At 34.9% G+C, this 18,391-nt stretch overlaps 1 protein-coding gene across 1 annotated transcript in view; it reads right to left on the bottom strand.

Moving 5' to 3' along the window:
• Nucleotides 1-18,391, bottom strand: part of FAF1 (Fas associated factor 1) — a 412,428-nt gene that overhangs the window by 247,163 nt on the left and 146,874 nt on the right. Inside the window, exon 6 of the mRNA XM_045857312.1 lies at nt 15,200-15,291. Coding sequence (XP_045713268.1) covers nt 15,200-15,291 — 92 coding nt within the window. The remainder of the gene's footprint in view (nt 1-15,199; nt 15,292-18,391) is intronic.

Below are 18,391 nucleotides of genomic sequence, written 5' to 3'. Positions count from 1 at the left end.
GATTTAAATTTCCATTCTAAACTTACAGTCATATGAGCTCTTGTCAACAAAAGACCAAATTTACTGTAATTATGGATTATTTACACTAAAACAAAATAAGAAATCAATATGTAAATGTAATGTTTGTTGTAGCTAATGCAGCCAGCAATGACAGATTAGGTTCAAATAGCAATCAGTCTGAAAATCTGGCACATATGTAAATGAGTAGGGACTTTATGTTTACATTTGACTGTATTTCATTCAGGATTTTTAAATTGTCTCAAGAACAGCATAAAAAGAAAATGTTAATCTTTCCAACTATAAATACAACTTGAGCCCTCATCATAACTGAAACTAGGTCTTGCTCCTGTCCAGCTAAACTAACATATGATACTAATAATTCCGAGCTGCAGATTACATCATTCTTAATTAACACTCCGCTACAGTTGTTAACATCCTCCAAGACACCATGTTATCATCACCACAAGTTCTGTAACAATCTTAAAACCACATTTAACGAAGGTTGGCCTCTTACTCTATAGCAATTTTTAATTGCTTTTTTGCTGGCAATTAAATATGTCTAGATAAACAAACATTTGGCTTCACATAATTCTTAATAACATTTTTTTCATGATGATTTCAAAGTTCAGGTGTCCTTATGTCTATAATTACTGTTCATCAATATAGTGATATATTGGATTCAGCAAAATGTATTAACCAAAGTATTTAAGATTAATGAAAATGTGGTAATTAGTGGTGATAGTGATATATTGTGATTCATCAAGTAGTTCATAGCAAAAGTGTCAAAACATAATCCACACATCTGAAACAAATATGAAGAAATCCCCAAAATTACATTTACAAATACACTGATTTTATTCCATGAATTATTGACCAAGTTTCTGAGTGTCCATTAAATCAACCACAGAGAATACCTGCAGTTCTTTTTCAAAGTGTGATGTTAACAAGCTAATCTCAGTAGTCACGGACCTATCAATAGGCAGTAAACTATATAAGTGGGTTTGGTATATCAATCCAATTAGATGTGTTGTGATCTCCCTCAATGTTTTAATTGGGGACAAGTTTCTTCTTTCATCCAGAATAAATAGCTTTAGGGAAATATCCTTTTCTTAAAATAAACCACTTTTCAGTAGCCACTTACTAAAATATCTACCAACCCAATTACTTCCTAAATTTCATTTTTATAAAACTTAGTAACACTCACTATAATTAAATTTAACAGTATGAAATAATGCACTTGAAATGTTGAAATGCTGAAATGTTGAAATGTTGATTATATCCATTTATTATTGAGAAATTTGATAGACAAATCAATAAAATGTATCTTGAATTATTTTAAGAATGATGTATCTTTGTTATCAAATATTGTTCTGATTACAATGGTAAAACATATTCACAGACGAATATCCTCTGTGGAAAAAAAAACAGTTGTTTTGTAAAGCATTTTGAAGAAAATTAACTGATTCTTTTAGAATATTTACTTGCATATATAAAGTTTGCAGAAAACTGTCTTTTATAGGTTATGTAAGGTCTCTGACACACTGCTAAAATCTCACAAATATTAATCAATAAAAAGCCACCATTAAGAAAACACAGTCACAGAACAACCATTTCAAATGACACCTCAGCAAATTATCTGGAGGTTAAAACCTATTGCTTTCTTCTAGTTCCAAAATAAAAATACATAGCCAAAGAAGTCCCCCACCAGAAATGATTCATCTCTTCCTGAAGGGGCTGCATCACTTCTTCCATCCATTTAAAGGACTTACTGAGCATCTGTAAGCCAGTGGGCACTGTTCCTAGCTTACTTTACAGATGAACTAGGTTGAAATGAGACATTATGTTGAGGACCATATTGACTCTTACCTTTTGAGTAATGTTCAAAGACATTATTTGGAGTTAAGAACCACATGAGAACTAAGTCCTGACTCATCTATTAACTAGCTCAACGATCTGGGAAAGAGAAACCACTGAGCACCTGCACTACACCAGGTTCAGTATTCACATGTGCTATCTTATTTAACCATACTGTCCCTCTCCAAAAGCCCTTTGAAGCAGAAATCATCAGCCTGATCATTTGGGGTGAAGAAGCTAAGGCCTAACAGGCTATTTAACTTCCCCTTTCTACACCTCAGTTCCCCCAGGCATAAAATGAGACTAGAGTAGATGACCACTTTAACTCCTTCCGAAGATGATGTCCTACGGCTTTCTTCTCACTCCAACTCCAAGGTCTTGAGGATGTGACTCCTCTTGCATTAAGGGAATACACCAAACATTGAAATAGCAGGATAAAGACAAAAGAGTGAAAATATTTCAAGTATTAACATTTGTGCAGAGATTGTATAGGGAAACAGAAGTAGGATGAAAGCTATTTGAAAGCATCCTCAGAATGTCATTTTAATAACTGAATCCCACAACAGTTCTTTGAGATTTCTGTTATCTTCCTTCATTGGAATAATAGGAGCAGATGACTGTTTAGAATGTCCTCAGCACAGGGTAGGAGAGATGGAAGTGAGAAAAAGAAAAAGGTACATACATTTGTGTGAGTATCAGTACACACACCACCCAGAGGGTGATACTCTTAGCAAGAACCAAATCTAGGAGCACAGGTGGATACTTACTACCACAGCTGCTGATGGTTACATGAAGCAGAGACAGAGGAGGAATACTTGTCTTTCCTTTATTATATCATGCTTAATAGCTGTAGTAGGTGCATATCAAATGCAGAGAGTTAAAAGGGACCTCAAGGATCATGAAAAGAATGTTGTGTTTGTTTTTCTTCAGTTTCTGCCCATGCTGCTTCTCTCCACAAGGGAAGAGTTTTAATGAAAACATTCATAGCATGTTTTCCCTATTCTAGACTTGATTCTCCTGGAAGAGAAGACTATGACAATTATCCATAAGGTCTCATTACACTAGATTAGTTTTCCCGGAAGACAGGAATGAGACCAGCAGCTTCCACTTTCATTTTCTATGCCATGAGCTCCCTAAGTTGTCTTTGCTACTATGACTAGGTTAGCAAGGCAGGCCTATTACATCAGTCCATCAGGCTCTGACCACCCAGTCATAATTCTTCCTACGGCCACCTGAGCATGTGGGTAGTGAGAGGTAAAAGACTCCACTTAGGACTCAAGTCTGGCCATTAAAGCTGTTTTGTATTCCAATTTCGATACTAATTTTTGTATGCATAATCAACTGATAAGAACCCTAGAGAAAAAAAAATTAGTGACATCTGGATGTCTACAAATCTAGAAAATCCCCTTTATTTTCTAGTAGCATCTGAGGTCCAGAGCAGAAGAGTCATCTGCCCCAAGTCATATCTTGACTCGCTACTCCTCAATTCCTTCTATAGCACCCACTGGAAAATAAAACAGCCTACCCTTAATTTAAGGCTACTGTCACCTGCTTTCCACCAATGGTTTTCCAAGGACCAAACAACAGCCATATATTTTAACACAAGTGTTTTATTCAACTATCACTGGAGTACCAATTAGCACCCTGAATTTACTCCTTTTATCACAAAAAAGTGCAACTAATTCAAAGCCATATTAAAAGCAACTTCACAACTCAGAGGCCACACAAGAGAACCATATGCCTGACTGCATGACCAAAGCTCAACACCACCACCACAGAAGTCATTAAAATATTAACTGGAACCATCCTCCCACTAAAAAAGGGTCAAAGTTCAACAGCAAGACTCACTACTTGTCAAAGGAACAAGACATACCACCTTCCATAACAATTAATAAATCTGTATAATTAAAATGGACATGGGCATTTTCATCACTTAGTAGAAGGTAACCAAAGTAAAGAGGAAAAAGACTATCTTTTTTATTACCAAGCCACCCACTCAATCATTTTCTAAAGGTGATCGATCATGAGTAGTAACAAATTCCAAAATGTTAAACCTTCTCCAATTAGTATATTTATACATGGCCAGTGAGTGGGCTTTGGCATTAGCTATGGCCCTTGCCTAGAATACTCTTCTTTTGCATGGCTCCCCAATGATCCACATCTCGGCTTAAACAGTACCTCTTCAGAGATGCCTTTCCAGACCTTACAACCTAGAGTAGTCACCCAATTACTTCTTATTGTGTCACTCTATTTTAGCTTTCTGCAAGACACTTATTATCACCTCATGCTTTCTTCTTGTTTATACTTGGTACTTGTCCCCTGACCATACACCCACCTCTACACATATTACATTGTAAACTCCATGAAAGCAGGTACCTTATCTTGTTCTTAGTCATATCCCTAGCACTAGAACAAGGTCTTAAACATACTGTAAGGTGTTATTCAATCTGTATCTGATAAATGAGTGAATAATTGGCAGCCTGTGTGAATAACATGATAAATAGACTCTCCACTCATCTGAAGAACACTTTATGATGATGAGTTTGAAAATGAGCAAAACAGCTAATGAAGAGACTACAGATGCATAAACCAAAAATGACACTCCTCAATTAGCCATGAAACTTTTCATATTTTCTTGCCACAAATGTGTCTTTATTAAGGGCCTCTGTCATAGATGACCCTTTCATGAGCTGAGGGATATGCTCACTAAGAATATTCTTGTTCTTCACAGCTCAGGATCTAGTTTGAAAGACGAGAGCCATACATGAATACTAGGGAAGCTAAGACTCAAAGGAAAAGTATTGCCTAAGACCACAAAACCAGTGTAGGACAGATATAGGACAGAACAGTGTGTGACCATAAAGCCACATGTCCTTTCATTACTCTATACTATAATGGGAAAAATGATAAGGAACATTGGACAAAAATAAAGGCTAAGCTCATGCCAAGGAGTGAAGATTGTCCAGCTCACTACATTTATGAAACACTTGTAGGATCTTTTGGTCCCCCAATACCCAATCCCTGTTCTGCATGATTCTTGATATCCCACCATTAGAATTTGACTCCTTAGCTTTGGTCTCCTGTAAGAGGTAACTATCCTTAGGAATGTGTCATTTAACAGTGCTCATTCCACAAATATTTCTTAATACCTAATATGTTTTGGGTACTCTTTTAGCTGCTGAGGATACAACAGTAGACACAAAAACAGTCTCTGATTTCTTGTAGCTTTACAATGTGATAAAAGAGATAGATAACAAATATTAATATGAATATATATTAAATAATGTATTAGAGTGATAAAGCAAGATAAAGGGAGAGGATATACAGAAGGACTGGTTAGACAGGGGGATCAAGAAAAGCCTGTCTCACCCTGGCTGGTGTGGCTCAGTGAACTGAGTGCTAGCCTGTGAACCAAAGGGTGGCTAGTTTGATTCCCAGTCAGGGCACATGGCTACGTTGTAGGCCAGCTCCCCAGTAGCGGGGGGCCGGGGGCGTGGCGAGAGGCAACCAGACACCGATGTTTTTTTCTCCTTCCCTTCTCCTTTCTAAAAATAAATAAATAAAATCTTTTGAGAGAGAGAGAGAGAGAGAACAGGAGAAAGAAGGGGGGAGAGGGAGGGTGGGGGGAGGGGAGAGGAGGGGAGGGGAGGGAAGACCTGTTTGAGGATGTGACATCTGAGTAGAAGCTTGAAGAAGTAAAGGAATGAGCCAAGTTGACAACTGGTAGAAGATCATTCTAGGCAGGGAAAGCACAAAGTGCAAATTCCCTGAAGTGGAAGTATAATTAGAATGTTTAAAGAAGAGCAAGGAGGCCAGTGTAGGTGGCAAGCTATGGGCCAGAGGGAAGGCGATAAATGATGAAGTAAGAGAAAAAGCCAGGGACAAGATTATGTAAGTCCTTTATAGGCTATGGTGCAATACTTAAAGGTCATAACATTTATACCCAGGTTTATGTTTTCTTAATACAGTAAGTCCTCACTTAACTTTGTTGACAAGTTCTGCAAATTTAAATAAAACAATGTAGAAAAAAATCAATTTCACCCTAGGCTAATTGATATAAACATGAGTTAGGTGCCTATAGCATCTCAACAACTTTATAACAACACTATTATATAAACAACATTGAACAAAAAGATGTTATTCGAGAACCTACTGTACAGACTAAAGTATCTGTAGTCTTCCTCAAACAAGGACCTCAACAAACTTCCCATAACCAACCACCTTCTCTTCATCAACTCACCAGTACCGCTAAGTAAGTTTCCCCAGCTGCAAAATGTGGGTGATAATATCTCTTTATGATTTATCATGAGTGTTTAATAACATAATATCTATGAAAGGCTTGACAAAAAGCCTGTCTTCATAAATGGTAATTGTTATATCACTGTCACCCTATACTTGTAATTTCACACTTCTTTAGCATCATTATTCTTATGATTATTACCCTCTATTTCAGAATTATCTATAATTTGCACTTTGTCATCAACTATTACTATAGCAGCTCGAAATCTAGAACCCAAAAATGCTCTCCATTTGCTCCAGTCTTCTATTATTCTACCTTTCCTACTGTCTCTAAATCTGCCAGCTAACTTCATTCCAACACTTAATCCTGGACTCTACCCTGCCTCCCTTCTATGAATTGAACTGCATAGTGCCTAGAAGTCTTAAATTGAAGTCCTAACTCCCAATATGGCTGTATTTGGAGAGTTTTTAGGAGGAAATTAAGGTGAAATGAGGTCATAAGAGTGGGACCCTAACACAACAGCACTGATGTCTTTATTACAAGAAGAGAGACTGAAGCTCTCTCTATAGCATGTGAGTATACATTGGAAAGTGAGTCAGGAAGGGAGCTCTCACCAGAAACCAAACCTTGCTGGAACCTTGATGTTGGACTTCCCTGCCTCCAGAAGTAAGAGAAATAAATGTCTGCTTTTAAACCACCCAGTCTACAGTATATTTTTATAGCAGTTTGAGCTAAGACATTTCCACATCCTTCTTGGCCATCAGCTCTTTTTTGGTTTTACTTAAATTTTTTCCTTATTGCTGTCTCTTTCCCTCATACTTTTTGACCCTATTCCTCCCTCCAGTCAAGTTTTCTGAAAATAAAAGTAACTCTAATTGCTCATTTCTCACTTATCCCTTAAAATTTACTACAATCTTGTTTTCATCCACTTTTTGTGCCAAAAATGATCCCAACAAAGTCATTAAATACTTACACACCAAACTCAACATCCTTTTAAATACTGATCATCCTACTTGGAACACAAAGCAGTATTTTGCATCATTGTACATTTGAGAAAAAAAAAACACACAGGTTTTCTCAGTACAGATTTCTCAAGACTGTCTCAGTTATAATACATGTGACTCTAAATTACATATGGGACACACACCAGTGAAAAGTCCCATTGGCAACTAGGACATATGTATGAGTTTATAAATAGAGATTTGTGAGTCATCTTTACATATTTGGAAATTGAAGGGTGGAGACTAGGTGTGACGGAGAAGATACAGTAACAGCAATTGCTAAAAACAGAATTGTCAAGAACACCAACCCTTAGAGCTGATGAAGAAAAGAGAATCTTACTGAGGAATCAACCTGAGCGGCAGACAGAACACCAAGAATGACTGATATCTAAAGAAAATTTCTGTAAAGAGATGAATTAAGAAAAAGCCTAGCCCTGACCAGAGTCGTTCAGTTGGGCATTGTCCTGCAAAATGAAAAGTCTCTGGTTCAATTTCCAGTCAGGGCATATGCCTGGGTTGTGGGTTCAACCCCCTGGATGCATATAACAAGATCAGTGTTTCTCTCTCACATCTTTCTCTCCTTCTCTTTTCCTCTCTCTAAAAAATAAATAAAAAATTTTTAAAAAGAAAAGAAAAAGCCTAATGCCTTTAATGAATAGGTTATAAGCCTCCTTATACAGCTTGTTTTTATCAAGTAATCAATAAATCTTTGATGGATTGAATCGTTCCTATAATTATATGAAACATGCACAATAAAGTATTTTCCCCTTTCTAATTTTACTATGATTTATACTATAATTTGAAGTTTTACCAAAGAGGTACTGCTTCATCTTTCAATTAGTTAGTGAAATTTGATTTACTAAAATGATTTTAAATGCTTTTCAACTAAAGATTATGATTTAAGAATTTACTCTTAAATTCTCAGAAATCTTGAAATCCTATTTTCTGAAAAACAATTTACTTTAAAATAATTCTAAATATAATTCAATTACAGGGTGCTCATATTAAAATCTTGCAGCTCTTGCCTTTTTTTCCAAAAAGAAATTGTAAATTCAAAATAAGACTCAATTACCAGGCACCCCCTAGTGGCAGTAAAATCAAGTTTGAAAAAATTTGAGTGTATATGGCTTAAGATAGAATTCTCTACATCTGTCTGTAGCTCTCATCAAACCTTGAGAATAAAATGGTTTGTCAGTAAACAGATGAAGAGCATGTTATTTTATATCTACATTTTACTAAATGATTAATAACGTATTGTAACTAAAGGTGAATAAACATACTAAAATTTTATGACTCTTCCTAAGAAGAATTAAAATATTAATGCCTTTCAAAGAGTATATAATGACAAATTACAAGATTAAAAACATCTCATTCTAAAGATCAGCATCCAAAAAAAGGAGGCATCTTTGGAATAAAGCTCTGTATATTAATATTTCTGTCAAGAATTTGAAAGCTTAAGTAGATGCAGAGTCAGAAGGAGACTTCAGAATCAGAAATATTTACTGCTGACCTAGAACACTCTCTTATAAATTTCCTCATCCATAAAATAGAGGTATCAAAATGGACCTGCATCCTGGCAGGGTTGTTATAAAAATCAAGTAAGAGTTGAATGAAATCCTGGTCTGTGTGGCTCAGTTGGTTGGAGTGTCACCCCATATAACCAAAGGTTGCAGGAACGATTCCCAGTCATGGCATATGCGTAGGTTGCAGGTTCAGTGCCTGGTCAGGGAGCCTACATGAGGCAACCAATAGATGTCTGTCTGTCTGTCTCTCCCTCTCTCTCTTTCCTCCCCTCCCCCTCTCCCACTTTGCTATAAAAAAAAAAATCAAAACATATCCTTGGGTGAGGCTAAAAAAAAAAAGTTGAATGAAAAGTATTACTATTGGTATTTATTAGCACAAATGAGTCATTTTAATGATCGTTCTTTGTTATTTGTGCTTTTGCATATAATGTACCAGTCCTGCCTTCTAAATTTTTATAACCACGCTGAGATTTAAAAACAATGCTTCCCATTTTATAAAGAAAAAAAACATAAGACCCTAGCCCAGCTGATACTTCAATCCAAAATTCTCCTCATTACATTTTAATGCCTTGTATCTGGAAAAATAGGTTATAATCATATTACTTTCCTGACTTGGTTATAATAAATTTTAAGAGTGACACTGTGATACCAATACTGTCTAGTCTGTTTAGAGAAAACATATGTTATAAATGAAAAGCACGAACCTAATGTTTGCCACTGCACTGGCATTGGAATGGCAGAAAACACCAGCAGAACCCTGTCATGGTTCTGCACTGCAATTAACAGGCAGTTTATTATCCAACTCTCCTCCATGTACTAACATCTGATTCATCTCAGAGAAATAAAACAATAAAATGAATTAAACATTAAACCAAACACGTAAATAAAATATATCTATTTTTTTAAAAACCTCAAGTCTGATATTAAAGTAGGATGGGATAATATGTACATAACCTTTCCTATTTTCCACTACCAATTTCAGAATTCTTCCATGCATTTCCCAATTCTCAAATACAACACTAAAAATCAAAATTGTTTTATTTTTCTTACTAGATTATGAATTAGGTTATAAGTTACAAATTTGATTTCTATGAATTCACCAATTATAACAAAATTCTGCAAAAACAAATTAAGTCATTGTAAAGTTTAGTATACAGCAATTTTATCTGTCTACCATATATTGAATAATATGACTAGCTATATATATAACCCAGTAGGAAGTTGTTTTTGGACTCTACTATATTGCTAAGATGTCAAAAAATTATTTTTATTTGGTGAAATACAAAATGAAAATCACAAGTTAAATGTAATTATACCATTAGCCTTTAAGGTTCAGCATAATTTTTTAATTGTCTCCTATGAAATCACACACAAAAGAGAAAAATAATCTAGTTTTCTAGAAAGACATATAAAAATACTAAAATAAATAGATCTTAGCTTTCTTATTATACTTTAATGAAGTACTTATTAATATAACTTTTTCATTAGCAAGAAATTCTACATGCCCCACACTCCTACCACCCAGCTAACTCTGTGCTTCATGTCTTTTGTTCCACTTTGAATTTTTCTTACTGTTCCAATACAGGAAAATAGCATCATTATAACTTGGTAACAATCTATAAAGCCAACTAGAAAAGATTAGTTGTACATGAAGACTCATTTTCCAATAAACACAGCATTTCAGAAGCACTGTAGACTCCTGCTTGCCTAGAGATTGAGCAATTGGCAATCAAACTAAGGTCAGCTACATAGCAATGAAGAACATTTCCATTAGCCCAGGATGACTTTTTGATAAATCCATTTAATCATGCTACTGGAAAGTAATAGATTATAACCAATAATAGCTCCTAACTGCTTATAATTATATGGATTACATATTGAATGATAGTGATTACACTCTGTTAACTAACCTACAAAATAATAATCTACCTCACTAGATAAAGAACCTTATCTATAACTCCTTGTTTAATCTCATCTGGTGTTTATGCAGACATTAATTACTATACACAGGACTACAAATACTGTTTGGCTATTTGTGATAGCATGCAAATTCAACTTCCCACTAGTATATGATCTGAACATAAAAGATAAGGAGTAATCCAAGAAATCTTTAAATTCTTAATCTAAAACAAATTATTAACAAACTACCAAATTACATTAGATTTAACTTTCTCAGTTCCGTAATTTCTATTTGGTCTTCTTCCCCACACAGAGTTCCTAAAACCCCTGGAATTTTCTAAGTGATGAGTGATACTGGTGAGAGTAAGGAGGTTTTTGTTATTCATAACAAGCCCCTTTCATCCACACCTGAGTTTGTTAATAAGGTGACTTTTACAAAACCCTTCAGGATGGGAGTTGATTAACAGAAGAACCAACTTTGTGATTAGATGCTATCCACATCCCTCTCCTCCCTGCCAGTGTGGAGAGAAAAGGGAGAAGATTGGGGAGAAGTTGAGTTAATCACTGATAGTCAGTGATTTAGTCAAACATGCCTATGTAATGAAGCCTCCATAAAAAACCCTAGCTGAAGGATTTTGGAGAACTTGCAGGTTGGGGAATAACAATTCATCCATGTGCTGAGAGGGTGGCACACCATAAACTTTACAAGGACAGAAATACCTGTGCTCCAAATCCTTCTGTATCTCGTCCTATGTATCTCTTCATCTGGCTATACATTTATATCCTCTGAAATGTGCTTTTTAATGAACGAATAACAGTAAGTAGAGAAGATTTCAGAGTTTGGTGAGCTGTTCTAGCAAATTATCAAACCCAAAAATGATGTTATATAAACCTCCAATTATCATCAGTTGGTCAGAAACACAGGTAACAGCCTAGACTAGCACCTGCTGACTGATGTGGTGGGGCAGCCTTGTGCAACTGAGCCCTGAACCTATTGGATCTCATGCTATCTTCAGGCAGATAGTATTGGAATTTAGTTAAACTGTATAACATCCAAGTGGGTGTTGAAGAATTGCTTAGTATGGGGAAAAAACAAAAAACATATTTTGTGGCCAGAAATGTTCTGTAAGTAGTGTAGTAGAGAAAAACAGGAATGTTTTCCTCCCACTACATAAATAATACAGATATCTGGTAGGTAGTGGGAAGAAGTTTGACAATACTCAATTTCAGAGACACAGGTCTCTATACCATACAAAATCACCAAGTTGAACTAAAAAAAAGTGTATAAAAATTATAAAAATCTGCCCTGGCTGGCGTAGCTCAGTGGATTGAGCGTGGGCTGCGAACCAAAGTGTCGCAGGTTCGATTCCCAGTCAGGGTACATACCTGGGTTGCAGGCCATGGCCCCCAGCAACCGCACATTGATGTTTCTCTCTCTCCGTCTTTCTCCCTCCCTTCCCTCTCTAAAAAATAAATAAATAAAATCAAAAAACAAAAAAAAGAATTAAAAAAAATAAAAATAAATAAAAAAAATTATAAAAATCTAAAACAACTTAAACATAGTTCTGGAATAAGATTACACTCACAAGAATTATGACTCTAACACTAGCATAATCATTCACTTAAGATCAGTTTGCTTCATCTAGCAATAACGAAATACACAATTAAACATTAAAATAATTTACTCATTCTATAAATGTACTGAATTTCACTGTCAAAATTGAAAAAAAATGAGATCCTCTATTCTAAATAGAGAGAAAAATCTTAATAAAAATCATATAATAAAAAAATTACAGGTCAATATCCAATGAACATAGATGCAAATATTCTCAACAAAATATTATCAACTGGATTCAACAATACATTAAAAGGATTACATGCCAAAACTAAGTGGGATTCATCCCAAGGATGCAAGGATGGTTTAACATCTGTAAATCAGTCAATGGGATGCATCACATTAACAAAATAAAGGATAAAAACCATATGATCACCTCAACAGATGAAAAAAAACGGCATTTGACAAAATTCAACATCCTTTTATAATAAAAATGCTCAACAAATTGCATATAGAAGGAACATATCTCAACATAATAAAGGCATTATACAGCAAAACCCAGAGCTAATATCATATTCAATGGTGAAAAGCTGAAAGCTTTCCCTCTAAAGACAAGATTGCCCACTATCATCACTTCTATTCAATACAGTATTTAAAGTCCTAGCCACAGCAATCAGAGATTAAAAAAGAGTGAAAAAAGGCATACAAATTGGAAAAGAAGTAAAACTCTCATTATTCATAGATGACATGATACTATATATAGAAAACCCTAAAGACTTCACCAAAAACTATTAGAACTAATAAATCAATAAAATTTCAGGCTAAAGAAATCTATTGCATTTCTATACAGCAACAATGAACAATGAGAAAGAAAAATTAAGGAAACTATCCCACTTATAATTGCATCAAAGCATACATTACCAAAGAATAAATTTCACCAAAGAGGTAAAGAGCTGTACTCTGAAAACTATAAGACATTGAAGAAACTGTAGAAAATACAAGTAAATAAATGATTATACCTTGCTCACAGGTGGAAGGATTAATATTGTTAAAATGTCCTTATTGTCTAAAGAAATATACAGATCCAATGCAATCCCTGTTAAAATACCAATGGTATTCTTCTAAGAATTAGAACTAATCCTAGAATTTATATGGAACCACAAAAGACCCAATATAGCCAAAGAAATTTTAATAGAACAAAGTAGGTGATATTACATTCCCTGGCATAAAATTATAATATAAAGTTACAATAATTGAAACAGTATGGAACTGGCATAAAAAAAGATAAATAGATCAATAGATCAATAGAACAGAATAAAGAGCCCAGAAATAAATCCTTGCTTACATGATCAAATAGTCTACAACAAAGGTAGCAAGGATATACAATGGGGTAAAGAAAGTCTCTTCAGTAAGTGGTGTTGGGAAACTGAAACAGACACATGCAGGAAAAAAAAAAAAAGACCTCTTATACCATAAAAAACAAGAACTACAATACTGAAAATGGATTTAAGATCTGAAATCATAAAACTCCTAGAAAAAAACATAGACAGTAATCTCTTTGACATCCCTCTTAGCAATATCTTTTGGATATGTCTCCTTGGGCAAGGAAAAAAGAAAAAAATAATAAACACATGGAACTACATCAAACTAAAAAGGTTTCACACAGTGAAGGAAACCATCAACAAAATGAAGGCCATACTGAATGGGAGAAAATATTTGCAAATCATATATCTGATTAAAGGTAAATATTCAAAATATTTAAGGAAGTCATACAACTTAACACCAAAAAAAGATAAACGATAGAATTTTTAAAAATGGGCCGAGTACCTGAATAGACATTTGTCCAAAGAGGACATACAGATAGCTACCAGACAAATGGAAAGATGCTCAACAGCACTAATTATCAGAAAAATACAAATTAAAACCACAATGAGAATCTCACACTGGTCAAATGGCTATTATCGATAAATGAACAAATAACAAGTTCTGGCAAGGATGTGGAAAAAGGAAAGCTTTGCACACTGTGGGTAGGATTGTAAATTAGTGAAGTATCAAAAATAGTATGGAATTCATGTTTAAAATTTACTTAAAAAAATTGAAAATACAGTTGCTATAGATCCAGCAATTCCACTTCTGGGTATTTATTTGAAGAGAATAAAAATAATAATTTGAAAAGATACATGTGCTTCTATTCATTTCAGCATTACTAATACCAGTTGTGATATGGAAGCAACCTAGATGTCCATCAATAGATGAATGGACAAGGAAGATGTGATATAGATACATATATACATATACATATATACACATATATGTGTCTAGATATATATTTCAACAATAAAAAATGAAATCCTGCCAATTGCAATGACATGGATGGACCTAGAGGGTATTATGCTAAGTGAGATAAGTCATACCAAGAAAGAAAAGTACTGAATGAGTTTACTTATATGTGACAATCTACAAAAACAAAAGAAATGAGTAAACAAAACAAAACAGACACAGATTCATAGCTATAGAGAATAGCTGATGGTTGTAAAAGGGAAAGGGAGTTGGGCTCTGAGAATTTCAAAAAATTAACTCTATATCTGATCTTTTCACAGTTTTTGGTAAATAAGTAAATAAACAAATAACCAATCATCTAGCCTCAGTTGACTTCTAGGACTTTTTTTTTTTAACAGCACAGTAATTTTGGAAAGAAATGATATCAGCAATATAAAAAAATTTATATCAGTGTTTTGCAAGCTGTATTCTGCAAACCCCAAGGAATTTTGCTCAAAGGTATGCCTTCTTTAGCCATGGGACATTCTGGAATTCCACTTACTTATTCTCTTCTCTTCAATTCTAATTCTTCCCCTTCAAACAGAGAAATTACAGTTTTGACTATTGTTTACATAATGAAGTTTTGCTAAAGATTTTCTTTGGATAAAAGGTACCACCAGTAAAATCAAACAAATAAACTAGCCAAACGATACAATTTGAAAATTTATAAAGTTCATCACTGTGAGCATGTTAAAACTTCAACAAGATTTCGATTTGATTTGATTCTGATATTTATATACAGTTTAAAGCAAAGTTATTAACAATCAAACTTTTCATTTCAGATTCACAGAAAAAGTAAACACCTTACCCAGTATGACTAGATGATGAAGGTGGTGGCAAGTCTGGTGTAAGAACATAAAGACTGTTGTTTTTTGGCAAATGTAGCGATTTTAAGACCGTCTGAAAAAGAAAACACAAAAAGCAAATACTGACTGTCCATTTTTTCTGTTGATTGTGCATTGTTAATTTTTTCCTATAGTTCTTGAAAAACTGTCAATATTATAGTTTGACTTTTCATCCTTTGACAATTTCCTAGAGTAATACACAAGAACTACTAAATGAAAATAACCTTGTTTCTCCCATATATAAATTAGCACAAATATGAATGTTAAAATAAAAATTCTTTGGCTCATGAAGAGATATAAATAGATAACACAGTTAAGATATTAATATCCTCACTGAAAAGTATATCCTTGCAACTAATCACTTCATTCCAGCCAAAATTAACAATGTAGGCTTTCAGAGATCATCAGATGCAGAAAAGATCTTAGAGAGCACCTCAACTTTATAGATGAGAAGCTGCAGCCTGAGAAGTAAAGTGACTTGGATGAGGTCTCTATTAAGTGTTATTTAAGTCACTTATGTCACTTTCCTCTTAACTCCTTAACTCATTTGGTTTGGCACTGTCCCACAAAGTGGAAAGTTGCTGGTTTGATCCCAGTCAGAGCACATGGCTGGGAAATGGGTTCGGTCCCTGGCTGGGGCACATAGGAGAGGCAACCAATCGATGTTTCTGTCTTACATCGATGTTTCTCTCCTTCTCTTTCTCTCTCACTTTCCCTCTCTCTGAAAATAAGTAAATAAAATCTTTAAAGAACAAACAAACTCCTACATACCTTTCGAAGTCCCAACTTGATGGTAAATACTTGCTAATGTACTGCAAACATTTTTTGATAGCAGTAAACATTAAGAAACACATTTTACATCTTTACATCATAACCCAGGACATACATATCTATTCAACAGATATATACTGAGTTACCTACTCTGTGTCAGAACTGTTCTAAACCCTAAGAATGTAGCAGTGGACAGAATAGCCTAACACCCCTGATATTAGGGAGCTTACACTTTAGTAGCAATAAATAAATAAGTAATCTATATAACTGAGTATTAGAAAGTGATTTTTTTTCTATTAAACACAAAGTAGGGATGGAGAGGTGAAGAAAAAAAGGATGGGGAGTTATATAATTTTAAACTGGGTGATCAGGGTAGTTCTCATTTGAGCAAAGACATTAAGGTGTTGAGGAAACCATAAGAATATATAGAAAAAAATATTCCAGGCAACATCTAGGCAAAATGCCTAATAAAAACAAGGAACCCTGGCCAGGTGGCTCAGTTGGTTGGAGTCTTATCCCATACACCAAAAGGTTGAAGATTCAATTCCCAGTCAGGGCACATACCTGTGTTATGGGTTCAATCCCCTGTTGGGGTGTGTACAGGAGACAACCAATCAATCTATCTATCTCCCTCTCCCTCTCCCTCTCCCTCTCCCTCTCTCTCTCCCAATAAACATATCCTCAGCTGAGGATTTACAAAAAAGAACGAACAAGAATACCAATGTAACTGAAGCCAAATGAGCACTGGTAGGAAACAGGTCAGAGTGATTAACAGTAATGGTAGGAGCAGGAAATGTGTTGAGCCATTTAAGCTTATGTAAGGGCACAGAATTTTACTCTGAATAAGATGGGAAATTATTGGAGTGATATGATTGAATCATGGTTAAGAAGGATCACTTTGTCAGCTGCACTGAAAATGGATGGGAAAGGTGCTGACAGGAGAGCAGAGGCACAGAGGAGGCTAATGAAATATACTAAGATGAGGCTGATAATAGCTTATACCAGTGTGGTGCAGTAGAAACACTACAAAATAGTTGAATTCTGAATATATTTTGAAGGCAAAACCAAAAGGATTTCCTGACAAACTGGATATGTGTTATGACAGAAAGGAACTGATAATTAACTAAAAGATAACAGAATGAACAACTGGAAGGAAGGAGTTGTCCTCAACTGAAATGGGGAAGAATGTAGATGAAAAAAGACCTCCCCTTTAGACATGGGGGTTTGAAGCATGTATTAAGACATTCAAGTGGAGAAGATAAGTAAGCAGCTGAATATATCAACCTGGAATTCAGGGAACAGGTTTGGGGAGGAAAGGAATTAGAAACAACAGATACAGACAACTATTGGGGGAAGTTTTGTTATCAACGAGACTAGAGAAATGAAGTGATTTTCTAAAAGCAGGGATGGGGTCAAGAGAAAAATGGAAGAAATAACATCATGTTTGAATATTCATTGTAGTGCTCTACTAGGGGAAAATGCTGGTGATGCAGAAAAGGCAGGAAAGAGTGAATAGGCCAGAGGGGATACATAATGGTACCCAAAGCGAACGTGGAAGCTGGGTCTTAGAAGATTGAACCGACCATCTAGAGCAGTAATTTTCAACCAGTGTGCTACAAGAATTTTTAAAACATGCAATACCTGACAATTTAGTCATGGGCACTGACCTCTTTTTTTGAAACTGTCAAAAAAAAATGACAACAGCCAACATAACAATAGCTATCAACAATAGTCTGATATGAATGCCCTGTCTTGAATCTTGCATCTTACTGGTCACATTGTAAAACTAAGCTTGCATCTAATTCGTTAATTCTTGGTACCAGGAATCCTTACATACAAGTACAGACACCTGATTTTTTTAAAAAATCACTTTGGAACAAAAATGGTAGGTATTACTATTATTATTTTTATTGTTGTTTGTAAATCAATCACAGTTATACTCCTTTTCTGTCAGATCAGCAAAAAATACATTTTTTGGTGTACTGCAGAATTTTAGTGATTAGTTTATGTGGGCCATGAGATGAAAAAGTTTGAAAAATCACTGATTTACAGTAACAGGAGAAAAGGATAGTGTGTATATAAGATACGAGTAAGTAAACAGAGACCAAGTTGGGGGCTTATAGAAATTCTCTTGTAATTGCCTTTATTTTTTGTCCATGAAACAAAATAAAAAATGAAGTCATCAGCTGGGAGAGAGAATAGGGGAGAGGTGTTTTGACGGTCTGGGGAAAGGATAAGTATAAAAGTGCCACTTAGGAGAGTGTGGATAAACCTGGATAAATCATATATTATGTCTGCACAGCAACATTAAGAGGCCCGCTGAAAATCATGGTCATAAATTTAAAGACACATCAACCAGCATGATTTTGTTTGTCTACAATCAC

This window comes from Phyllostomus hastatus, unplaced genomic scaffold (assembly GCF_019186645.2).
Source record: "Phyllostomus hastatus isolate PE091 unplaced genomic scaffold, TTU_PhHast_1.1 phas_contig_147, whole genome shotgun sequence".
NCBI lineage: Eukaryota > Metazoa > Chordata > Mammalia > Chiroptera > Phyllostomidae > Phyllostomus > Phyllostomus hastatus.
Note: the sequence above shows the minus strand (reverse complement) of the source record. Positions and strands in the feature narration are given on the sequence as shown.